This window comes from Carassius auratus, chromosome 46, assembly GCF_003368295.1.
Source record: "Carassius auratus strain Wakin chromosome 46, ASM336829v1, whole genome shotgun sequence".
NCBI classification, from domain to species: Eukaryota; Metazoa; Chordata; class Actinopteri; order Cypriniformes; family Cyprinidae; genus Carassius; species Carassius auratus.
The window spans coordinates 18,830,486-18,844,002 of NC_039288.1; the positions used below are offsets into that span (position 1 = coordinate 18,830,486).

General features: G+C 33.6%; 1 protein-coding gene across 2 annotated transcripts in view; it reads left to right on the forward strand.

The window, feature by feature from the left end:
- LOC113064481 (ras-related protein Rab-27B-like) overlaps window positions 1-13,155 on the forward strand; it is a 28,088-nt gene extending 14,933 nt beyond the window's left edge. For both annotated transcript variants that reach the window (XM_026235355.1, XM_026235354.1), the window contains 5 exons: window positions 4,877-5,048; window positions 10,320-10,405; window positions 11,376-11,479; window positions 11,637-11,760; window positions 12,581-13,155. In XM_026235355.1, coding sequence (XP_026091140.1) covers window positions 4,896-5,048; window positions 10,320-10,405; window positions 11,376-11,479; window positions 11,637-11,760; window positions 12,581-12,767 — 654 coding nt within the window. In that variant the 5' untranslated portion in view covers window positions 4,877-4,895 and the 3' untranslated portion in view covers window positions 12,768-13,155. The remainder of the gene's footprint in view (window positions 1-4,876; window positions 5,049-10,319; window positions 10,406-11,375; window positions 11,480-11,636; window positions 11,761-12,580) is intronic.
- Window positions 13,156-13,517: the final 362 nt, after the last annotated feature.

Consider the following 13,517-nt stretch of genomic DNA (forward strand, 5'->3'; position numbering starts at 1 on the left):
GACTAAAAAACAATGCAACTATGCAAGCAAATTACTAGATTTTACTAAACCAATTGAAAATTGAAAACACTAATATTAATAAATACTATAATAGTATATTTATGATCTTAAAATAACACTGCTAAAAGAACTCCTTAGCAACCACATAGCACACCATGGCAACCGGAGCCCAGCATCATGTTTTGTCTTTTGCTCAGGTGAACATCTTTTTCAGTGAATGTAGAAATCTAGTGTGTGATTTTCAGGGTTTGTCAGCCGCAGGGCTCATGGGAGGTTGTTCTAGACCCGGCTCAGACCGACTCAGGGGGGCTCTGACCCCATTTTGTCCCTGTGTAACACATCGACTTCTGAGGGCGTTTCACAGCTCAGATAACCTTTCCACAGCTTCACTGCCAGCACAGATACAGATGTCGCGCAGAGACCCTGCTGACGGGGTGTGTGTGTGTGTTTTATATGACTGCATGTGTGTTTCTATAATACACAGGACAGAGCCAAAGCCTTGCTGAATTCACTTCAGGCTGATCCCATTGAGCATGTGTTTAATCTATTGAACTCATGCACATTGTGTTTGGAATGAAAGAGTCTGAAGAGCACAGTGTGCCTGAGGTCAGACATAAACCACGTTAGATTGACTATTTTTTCAAGCTTTAGTCAATTTGTCATTGTTCAGTCTTCTTGGGTCAGTGCAACCTTATTCGATTACCGTGCAATCCAATTATTAACAACAGAAAAACAGATTTTTTGACCACAGATGGTACATTGGTTTTTGCTTCTGTTTGCTGCTCGTTATAATCTTAAGTCAGATGTCTTCACCTCTGGGGAAATTATTTTTCTTTTGGAATATCAACTGAAAAATGCCAAGTTGTCTGCACAGGTCAATTCTTATCTAATTAACGGTGCATGAAAATAAATGCATTACACAAAGCATGCAACTAAATTAATTTATCAATTTGCATGCGACAAAATGCGTTTCGCAATTGCATGTAACAATGCATTGCACAATTGAATACCAATAAATGAATTTTGCATTTGCATGCAACAAAATGCACTTCGCAATACACAATTGCATGCAAGAAAAGGTTTTTCATATTTGCATGCAAAACATATTTCATAATTGCTTGCACCAAAACGCGTTTCAGAATTGCATGCAACTAAACGCATTTTGTAATTTAATGCACCAAAACGCATTTTGTAATTGCCTGCAACAAAATACAATATGCAATTGGATGCACTGAAAAGCATTTCGTTATTTCATGCACCAAAATGCATTTCATAATTGAATGCGACAAACAGCATTTCACAACAAAGTCTGCGTGCAACATAATGAACACACACACACACACACACACACACACACACATATATATAGACTTCTCTTAGATCAATATGTTTCCCAAATAATCTAAATTTTATTTTTGTAACTGAATGCACAAATAATTGAGCTTGTATTTGTAGATTTGTAAGAAATTGTAAGGTACTGATACTAATGGTTTTCAGTGTGACTGCACACTTGTAAATTGGTTGCGTTGATGTTTTGGGTTTAAATACTCTACCTGTGGTATGATCACCCATTCTGGCAAATGTTCATGACCTTTCATTGAAATCAATATCAAATTCTGTCTTCCGCTCTAATTGCGTGAACAACAGACGTATGACGTTCTCTATTTTGTCAATTAACACTTTTCAACATAAACACACAGGACACTTTAATAGCCTGTGGGTTTGAGTTAGTCTTCTGATTGGTAGGTTTGTTTTCATATGTAGTGTGTTCCTGGTATCACTTTGTATAAGAGTGTCTTTTAAATGGTATTTATTTGATTGATATGCCTATGTTTTTGTGATTATTTATTCTAATATTAATTTAGTAGTCTCAACATAACTATTTTTGTGTTATTTTTTTTAAACTGTGCTGTCTTAGATAAATATTGAATCTCATGAAATTTGTCAAGAGCACGTTTGAGTCATATTTTTGCCAAAAACAAAAAGAAAACATGTTGTGTCAAGGCAAGACATTAGAGTCAAAACCATCGTTTTTTTTGGTGCACTGGTCAATTTTGAAATTCTGGGTTGTTTTGCTTTCCATAACTTGGAAAGAAAACATCCAAAATATACATTTAAGTGTTTATTTTATTGCAGTTTATCTATTTGCTTTATTATTCCCTCCATTTCAGCCTCACTTACATACACCAAAACTTAGAGATTTATTCCTCTCTAAATCCTGAAGGTTTTTACTGAGGGGTTTGTTCATATATCATTCACACCGATTTCTATAACACTTTATTCTTAAAAAACACAGTAAAAATGCATATATTTAAAGGTTTTGAGTTTTTTCCTCCACTTCAGCATCACATACATACACTAAAACTTAGAGATTTATTCCTCTCTATATTCTGAAGGTTTTTACTGAGGGGTTTGTTCATATATCATTCACAGCGATTTATATAACATTTTGTTCTTAAAAAAAAAACACTGTAAAAATGCATATATTTAAAGATTGTGAATTTTTTTCCTCCACTTCAGCATCACATACATACAATAAAACTTAGAGATTTATTCCTCTCTATATTCTGAATGTTTTTACTGAGGGATTTGTTCATATATCATTCACACTGATTTATACAATGTGTTAGTCAAAATGCATATATTTAAAGGTTGTGAGTTTTTTTCCTCCACTTCAGCAGCACGAACATACATCAAAACTTAGATATTTATTCCTCTCTATATCCTTAAGGTTTTTACTGAGGGGTTTGTTCATATATCATTCACACCGTTTTATATAACACTTTATTCTTAAAAAACACAGTGAAAATGCATATATTTAAAAGGTTGTGAGTTTGTCCCTCCACTTCATCAGCACGAACATACACCAAAACTTAGAGATTTATTCCTCTCTACATCCTGAAGGTTTTTACTGAGGGGTTTGATCATATATTATTTGCTCTGATTTATATGACATTTTGTTCCTTAAAGCATTATAAAAAATAAAAATAAAAATGGAAGAAAAAAAACTGATTTATGGATTGATAAAAAAAAGAAATCCAAAATCCCTTCTATAAAAACCTTTAAATCTGATTTGTAAACAAAATCAAATAAGAATTTTGAACCTGGCTCAATCCAATATATTTAATCCATTGAACCAGGATTGAACAAGTGTCATGTTTTATTTTAGGAGACGGTGATGTGTGAAAGATTTGATGATGTGTGTGTAAGAGACCGAGCGCCAGAGATCTGCTGATCACTGGGTCATGTGCAGGACGAGGCGCTCACAGATGAATGAAGCTCTATTCATCTATCTCTGATGAACTCTAGTGAATGTGTGAGCGCAGAGCGTTTGCTGCGGGCTGTGATGTGTTTACTGCAGCGTCTCTAGCCCACACATATAAATGAGATTATTTGAGCACAGTAGAAATGGCCCTGGGGCCCGCTGGACCCTGAGACCTTCTGAGAGAGAGACCTTCCATCACACTGAGATATTGTTCAATCTGTCTCTTTCTGGTTTCTTTGGCCTTGATGTGTGGTATTGGTTGAGTAATATGGGCTTTTTAATAGCGAGCAGAGTTGTATAACACACAAACACACACAGGAAAATACAGTTTTCTTTTGTAATTTCAGTCAAATAAATTTACTTATATGTATGTATATATATCTGTATGCATGTATGTATGTATATATATATATATGAGAGAGAGAGAGAGAGAGATAGCTATACTTAGTTGTTTTGCAAAATGAATATCTAACTATTTGTATTAATAGTATAAAATATCAGTGTATACACACGCATAGATACATAAATATGTGTGCGTGTATCTGTGTAACAATTGTAATTCTTTTTCTCAAAAGTTATTATGAAATATTTAAGTTAATTTACCAGTTTCAGTGATTGTATCTTATTTATGTTTTTCTGTCTTCTATTTTTGTATTAATTGTTTGAATTCCAGTTTTATTTTAGTATTACTAAGACACAATTATGGTTTTTATTAATGTTCAATACGTTTAACTTAAAATAAATTAGCTGTTTTGTTTTAAATATTTTTTTTTTTTTAAAAATCATGTTTTTCAAATAGATGTGAAAGTGCACTATTATTAATATGAATTCATGAAAACTTTGGAATCCAGACCTAAGGTTTGACTCCTTTTTAAGAAGACAATCTGCAGATTACTGTGTATTCACTAAAAAATATTAAAGCATCAAAAAGTTATAGAAGTTTAAGTTTACTGTAAAGAAATTCCACTGTACCATTTTTGTTTATTTTAAATATTTTACAAAATATTGTTGAATCCAAAATTGATAGAAAATTAAATCCTTATGTCTAAGTAAGTTATGTTCCAAATTTGAAGTTGATATAAAAAAATATATATATGCTCCTGTGAGATTTTAATTAGGGTGTTATACCACAAACAGCCACCGGGTACCATCCAAGCTCTGTAGAATTTTTGTTTAAAGCATTTTTCTGTTTAAATTTCTGTCAATATTACTTCTATCAAATTAACCACCAAATATGGAATCTTGAGACTCAGACCCTTCCAAATATATGGATTTTGTACTTTTGATTCTAAAAGACCGTAATACATTTTGTAATATGACACTTGACTCCACCCACTAAGGGGAGGAGACCACTAAGATATTTTAAAGTACCATTTTCCATGGTAGAATTTAAAAAATGGTTTTACTAATCATTCATTAGCTTTCAAATGATATATAATTTATGATGATTACTAAAATAAGTGCTAGAGAAAACAACAAAAAAAAAAGAGCGTTTGGCCCACCTGTGGGCCGGTGGCCCTGAAGGGGTTAAGGTGTATTGAATGTGTTCACGGGTTTGTTGTCTTGATTTATTGTGGCTGCTGTAATATCCTCATGCTGTGTGTTGTGCAGGTTCAGCTCCAGCAGCACTATGACCGATGGAGATTACGACTATCTGATCAAACTCCTGGCTCTCGGGGACTCCGGAGTGGGCAAGACCACCTTTCTCTACCGCTACACCGACAATAAGTTCAACCCCAAATTCATCACCACCGTGGGCATCGATTTCAGGGAAAAGAGAGTGGTTAGTGTCCATGCTGTCGTTTTTCTGTTTCTGTTTGAGTTACGAGCTTTCATGTTTCCCGTGAGATCACCCCTCCATCCTCACGTAATTGGCTCATAAGTCTGTGTGTGTGTGTTTGTATGTGTATGTGTGTGTGTGTGTGTGAGTGTGTGAGGGTGATAAAGTTTATTGATGTGGATCATAAAGTGTGAAGAGCCACACACAATGGACTTCACATGCTCCAGTATTAAAAGAGCAAATCTCTGAGACACGGCGAGCAGATCTGAGTCGACGGGACTGTTTACAGAGATGCTGATGTGTCTGATCAAGCTTTGCTGTCTTTTACAACCATTCAAGAGATATTTTTGACATACATATATATATATATATATATATATATATATATATATATATATATATATATATATATACGTATATGTAACTTGAATTGATTCACAAAAATAAATCTATATCTACACCGTATGTTAGAACAATACGTTTAAATATAGATTTATTTCGGTGAATCAGGTCAAGTAAAATAACGTATTAAGTTTATATCAGACTTTATAAAATCATCTTACTCGTTTTAGGAAGGATCATAATGCAACTTAATAGTGTGTGTGTATATATATATATATATATATATATATATATATATATATATATATATATATATAATGCATGATTTAAAAATGTCAACAGTTTAACTAATATATATATATATATATATATATATATATATATATATATATATATATATATATATATATATATATATATATATATATATTAGGGGTGTAACGGTTCACAAAATTCACGGTTCGGTTCGATACGATTCACTGGTGTCTTGGTTCGGTTCGGTACGTTTTAGATACAGCAAAAATAAAAAATTGGCAGATACATTTCCTTGATTAAAAAAAAAAAATAAAATTATTAAAACTAACAAAGTATGTTTTTTTTTTTTTTTTTTTTACATTGAACAATGATGGAGCTATTCTTTATCCATCTTCTATGGTGTTTTCTTAGCAGCATACTGTAAAAAAAAAAACAGCTCCTTATAAAAAAAAAAATGAAAATGTTATATTGTTGTAGTAGTTATGAACAAATACAAAGATGTAACTTTTTATATGGAACTCTATAACTCTTTATATTGAGTGTGTTTTTACTCAATTGGTTCTCTATAGGGTTTTTTGGAACAAAGCAGGAATTACGGTCTGGCTGAAATGGGCTCATGAAGGAATATTGTAACGGGGCTCAATTACATTAAGCATGTTCTTAAAACCTGCGTTTTCCACTATAGGCGCTCGCTCACTCAGTACACGCTGAAGGCTCGATGCAAAATGACTAAAGGGTCTTTCACACAGGACGCGGTATGCGCGGCGCTGGACCCTGGGCTCAGCGTTGCCCTTCAGATACAACGCGATTTGCGCTACACCATGCCAAGAGCAAAGTAGGTGGAGTTTTCAAAACTGCCCGTGCATACGTTCTATTTATAACAGTTCTTCTATATAATAACGTGCAGGCCTGTTAATTGTATCGTGCTGCTCAGGAAATTCCGACACAGTACAGTACTAGTCCATTTTGATTTCCGTGCTTGTTTGGATGCCCCGATCGATTGGTAAAGTGCACCCAAACACCAGACCTGTTGGTTATTGGAGGATCTTCTATTTCTGGTCTCTTAAACGCATTGGCCATTTTTTAAACGAGCCTTCACTGCGTACTGAGTAGCCTAACATAAACATATAAGTTGGTGTTTTTTTTCTTCTTCGGGGGTGTCAGGGGCGTTGCCTGTTACGTCGTTTGGGTTATTGGGCTACCTTGTTGAACGCATATCATTATATTTCACAATTTTTTATTTATTTTGCAAATATAATTAATTAGTCCAACGAACCGTTCGGTACATAATGCGTACCGCGTACCGAACCGATTAAAATTTTATTTATTTTTAGCTTTAATTTGTTTTGTAATTTTAGTTTATTTTAGTGTTTTATTTTTTATTTCAGTTAGTTGCCAAGCCAGCATTTTAGATTTTTTAGATTTTAGATTTTTTTTTTTAGATTTTGTTGCATTATAAATTGCAATTTTACTTTAAATTTTAGTAATTTTGTTTTGTGCATTTGGCATTTTTTGTTTGCTAATCTTTCTTTCTTTCTGTTTTATTTGATTTCATTTAGGGGACTTTAGGTAACATTTATCATTTTAAATTTTCATTCTCGTTTAAGCTTAAGTGTTTCATCAAATATTTATATTTTATTTCAATCAACAAATGATTTATAATAGTTTTAGTTGTAACAGTTTTAACTCTTGCTGCGTAGCGTTATGAATTGCAGTTTGTCATTTTAAGAATGCAACAATTTCACTTTGACAGAGTGTTTGGGATGAAATGAATGTTCATGACTCGAAGTAACACAAGACCACCGGCTCTCCACTGTGTGTGTGTGTGTGTGTGTGTGTGTGTGTGTGTGTGTGTGTGTGTGTAGGTGTGTGTGTGCGTGACTGTGAGGACGTGCAAAGTGTGTTTCCACCCACTAAAAACGAGACTGCGCTGATCTGGAAAAGATGGATAATGAGAAAGAGGCCTGAATTTCTGAAACACGCTCTCAGTATGAATCATCCGATCTCAGAAACACACACGAGAGCTGCCCACATCATCAGTGACACGGAGTCACATCACGTCAGGAATCAGCGGCTGACACGCTCATGAACGATCCTCCGTTATTCTCCAAACATTATAATATCATATATTCATGAACCATAAACATGGGCTCTTTACAGCCTCTGTTGTGCCTCTACATCTCCCTCTTTTTCTTCCTCTATCTCCATCTCCTCATCTGAGCTATTACTTTCCACTCTCTGTCCATCTAGGAACAAGGCTCAATTTACCATTTCAGCATTAATCTATTATTTTAACCATCACTACTACTCTTGCACTTAATTAATAAGTCCACCTTAAATATTGATACAAAACTGATACACTGGAATTGAGTGATTAATATTATTATTAGTGTTGTTGTCTAAAATTGAACACCTTCGCAATGTAAACAAATAACAGGCGACATTTGTTATTAATATCCTTCACACTACACTTTGATGTCAGGTATATTCAGCATTTTTTATTGACATTTTTACATTTATTTCAAGAGAGATATTATTGAGTTTACAGGCTAAAGTGGTCTTGCTGTTGTAAACACTGTTGCTATTGTAGAAAAAAATAAATATTTGCCTCACATTTCGAATATAATTATATATATATATATCAGAGAATATGAAAATCTGAATAAGCCTTACCAATGTTGTGATAATTATTTTGAAGGCACTCTACGTGTTAAAAAAATAAACAAGTACTGTAATATAATAATAGTTTAGTCAAATAACATAAAAAAAGACCAGACCCCTCGATGCCGGTGAAACTTTTCTCCATGAACATTACTTCTACACTACAGGCTACACACACATATCTGCATGTTCTCACATCACATCGTTCTTGTAAAATAATAATAAGTAAATAAACATCCAAATCACTTCGCTGAGAATGAAACACCACTTACCAGCTGCCACGGTGTTGAAAATATCCTTTAGCAATTAAAAATCGCGCGTGCGATGTGACGAATCGTCCCGCTCGAATGAGGTCGCCGTCGTAAGGTGAAAGGTCATCATGTGGGTCATTTTATTAACGGTTAAATTATTATTCATAAATTGTACTAATATTATGATTGGGCGTGGGCAGGCATTCACAAAAGGGCATGTTGTTACAAAAAAAAATTCGAGGAAATTTTGCTTTGACAAAAGGGCACTTAAGGGGCAAAGGAGTTGCTCAAGCGAATCGGTTCTTTCGGACAGTTCGATTCAATAAACCAGTTGGGAAAAAAACGGTTCACCGGTTCTTTAGCGCTCGATGTAATTCATTGGCGATGATTGCCCTTCATTCAAGCCTTCTGTTTACCCGCGCTCAAAACACTAGCACAGAATCAGTTCAGAATCAATCACCAAAAGAATCAGTTCAGTTCAGACGCGCTGTGTGTCGGTCTGCTTCACGCTGAATCACGCATGCGCAGTATCATCAGTTCCTCGGTTCTCGAATCGGACGCGTCTGACAGAAACGGTTCTCGGTTCAGTGTACGAATAAATGTCGAAATAATAATTATTTATTATTGTTCTGCGTAGTTTGAAGAGAAACATTTTTTTTATCTTTATCCCGGATATATATATATGGGAGGAGGGTCAAATGGGGGGTCAAGGCGTTTTTTGACAGGGTCTTGAGACCCCCAAGACCCCCCCTGGCGCCGCCGATGACTGTACTGCTATATGTATTATTTATTAATTATTTATTTTGATATTTTTAATTAAAATTGTATTTCCTCTGTAATCACATGATTATTTAGTGTCAAAATCCTGATATTTTTCAGGTGTTTCATGATCTTTTTCTGTCTTTCAAATTTTATAATGTATTATTATCATCATCATCATCATAATCATCATCATTTTCATTTAAAGTCACCTGAAGTCAAGTCACCTTTTTTGTGTGATTTATACAATATTAAAATATAAAAATATTTAGTTTTTAATAATTAACATTATATATTTTTCCATATTTATTAATTTATTTCATTTTAATATATATTTTTTAATTGTTTTTTTGTATTTCCGCCCATGAGTTTATCATAATTTAGTGCCAGACACAAAATACTGATTTATTAAATGTTTTATGACCTTTTTTCGGTCTGTTTTTCAGATTATTTATTTATTATTATCATCATCATCATCATCATTATTATCATTTAAAATATTTAGTTTCTAATAATTAACATTATTATTTTAAAAAAATATATATATATATATTTTTTTTATTGTTTTAATGTATTTTTCCCCCTTAAGCATATCATAATTTACTGCCAGACACAAAATCCAAATTTTTTTCATGTGTTTTAAGACCTTTTTCTGTCTGTATCTTTATTATGTAAATTGTTTCGTTTCTATCAAGTATCTTCAATTTTCCTACTTTAGTACTGTATTTATTTATTTGTTTATTTATTCATTAATTCATTTAAATCAAATTGTTCATTCTTCTATAAGCACAGGATTATTAACCCGTGCCAAACCAAGCAGATCTGCAAATCTACACACATCAGAAAAATGTCTGTCTTAAAATACTTTAACAATTAATATCACATTATAGAATCGTAGAGGCATCGCTCAACTTTAATCAGCATCAAAACAGAGACTCTGTGTGGATTTCTCACGGTGTGAAGTTGGTCTGGAGCAGGTTTGGTGCTGATCTCTGTTGTTCTGCAGGTTTATACGACGAACAGCTCCAATGGAACGACCGGAAAGACGTTTAAGGTTCACCTGCAGCTCTGGGACACGGCGGGACAGGAGAGGTGTCTCTTCTTCTCTTATTCTCTTATTCCTAACACATCAAGGCACCTGTTTCAAAGATCAGCTTCACAGTAACACACAGGAAAACATCAGGGTTTAATGTTGTTTACTTCATCAATCGTGATGCAGTTTCAGTTTTAGCTGTTTTAGGATTCAGATCAGATCAATAACAGTGTCGATGATGTAGAGTTATTTTCATTATTCAGCTCAATTGAGGAATTAAATAGCTCAAATTGAATCTTAATCCTCTTTTAAGATGTTACATCACAATTTAAAGTATTGTTTAGAACATATTTAGTCGCTATTCAGTTATATAAAAATGTTTCCCCTATTTAGCAATACTATATTACTATAATGTTAGATATATTATTTAATCTCATATTTTCTTTGTTTACTTATTTAATTTGAAGGTATTTAATGTTATTATTATTATTATTATTTTAAATGTTTCTATTAAGTTACATGACTAATGTACTGTTACGTGTTGTTTTAAATAATATTTAATTTGATATATTTTTATTGTTTAATTATTATCTTATTTTTATGTTAATATTATTATTTAATTTGTTTTATTATTTATTTAAAACGATTATTTTCTATGAAGTTACATTTTTCAATTGTTAGATGTGATATCTATGCATTTATTTATTATATATTTTAATTGTTATTATTTTATTTTAATGTAATTTATCTTAATCTAATTCTTTTTTATTTTAAAATATTTTTTTATTTTTAAATATTAATGTTTTATTTGTAAATGTTTTTATATTTTTTTATTTATTTATTTTAATATTTTTATTTTTCATTTTTACATCCTTGCACTGTTTCCCTCTACCTTTTTTTGTTATGGTTTGGGTTATTTTTGATCTGCTCATGCAGATCGATGTCTGCTGACTGAACTCTGACCTCATGATTCGGGGATCAGATGTAAATGCACTGAACTCAGTTGAAGTCTCGGTCTGTTCTCCGCAGATTCAGGAGTTTGACCACGGCCTTCTTCAGGGATGCCATGGGTTTCCTGCTCATGTTCGATCTGACCAGTCAACAGAGCTTCCTCAACGTCAGGAACTGGATGAGTTAGTTGCAGTGCATGCTTCCTCTTCCTCTTCCTCCTTTTCTTCCTCACACGGATTTCTGCAGTAGATTCAGTCTGTAGATCTGCTGTTGATTCTGATGCTCTTTCGTTTACTCTTAAACCTGAAACCGTGTGTGTGTGTGTGTGTGTGTGTGTAGGTCAGCTCCAGGCGAACGCGTATTGTGAGAATCCAGATATTGTTCTTGTGGGTAATAAAGCTGATCTGAACGACCAGAGAGAAGTCCAGGAGAAACAAGCGAAGGAACTAGCGGACAAATATGGGTGAGTCTTTTCAGTCATTGATTTTTATTTTTTAATTTATAATAAATTAGCTTGCATATATATATGCAAAGGCTATCAATCAAGTAAATAATTTAATCGCGATTAATCGTCATGAGTTAACTTGATTAATCGCACATTTTTATCTAAATTTACCTTAAATTAATACCTTTTTAGTTTTATCAGAAGTCCACAGTATCAATTATTAATTTAAATTATTATCAATTGATTATTATGTTAAATTAAATTGTATGTAACTATATTTTACTGGCTTAGTTGTTTTTTCGATTTTTATAATGCATTATCTTCTTATTAATAAGGTTTAAAGGGGACCTATTATGCACCTTTAAGTCTCTTGTGTAATCAAAAGTGTGTTTGTGAAGTTTTATCTCCTGTTAAAATTGCCACTTTTAGAGTATGAGCCAAAATGTGTCATTTTTGTGTCTTCCCCTTTAAATGCAAATGAGCCGGTGCTCCGGGAAAAGAAGGCGGAGCTTCAAGAGCTCTAGAAACACAGAGACGCTGAAGACTGGAGTAATGATGCTGAAAATTCATCAGCGTATCTCAGAAATAAATTACAGTTTAGAATATAATCATATAGAAAGCAGTTATTTTAAAAAGTAAAAATATTACACAATATTACTGTTTTTATTGTATTTCTGAGCAGATAAATGCAGGCTTGGTGAGCAGAATAGACTTTTTTTTTTTTTTTTTTTTTTTTTTTTACAACAACACAAGTTTCCATCTTTGCTTAGATTGAATGATTCTCATAAATCCATGTGTGTTCCAGAATCATCTTCTGATGTTTGTCTCCTCTTCCCAGAATTCCCTACTTCGAGACGAGTGCGGCGACCGGCGCTGAGGTGGATAAAGCCGTGGTGACGCTGCTGGATCTGGTGATGAAGAGGATGGAGCAGTGTGTGGACAAACCCGCGGTGGACACACACAACACTGATGGAAGCAGCAAACTGGACGCCGCGGCGGGAAACGAGAAGAAGTGTGCGTGTTAAAGCAGCGGCACCCATCGGATGTGTTACTGAAATGTGTGGACTATGTGTTTTCCCCTCGGAGAGCTGTGTTACTGCCTCGTGATCTTTAACAAACCTCGTACAGATTTAGCCATGATTACTACTGTCAGCAAATGCATCTGAAATGTTCAAATAGAATAGAGATCTTAGGTCAGAAACTCACACTGAAACCCTGATGCAAACGCTCATCATCTAAACAGATGTACATCAACAAGAACAGAATTATCTGAGCAACATTCATACGCTGCCAGTCGAAAGTCTGGAGTTATTATGAGTTTGTAATGTTTCTGAAAGAAGCTAATTTGATTAAAAGTACTGTAAAATTGTGAAATATTATTACGATTGAAAATATCTGTTTTCTAAGTTAATATCTATTTAAGTGTAATTTATTTCTGTGATGCTGGGTTTATTTTCAGCATCATTACTGCAGTCTTCAGGGTCACATGATCTTCAGAATACATCATATTTTCATGATTTCTGAAGATCATGTGACCCTGAAGACTGGAGGAATGATGCTGAAAATACAGCGCAGCATCACAGAAATAAATTACACTTTAACACAGATTCACACAGAAAAGAGTTTTTTGAAACAGTAAAACTATTTCAGATTTTTCTCAGTGTTTTTGATCAGATGAATGCGTCCTGGGTCGCTCTGGTGTGTCTAACACTACATCTCTGTGCATGATGACTTGAGCTTGTGAATGTGTGTGGTGTCGTGTCGCTGCATGCGTT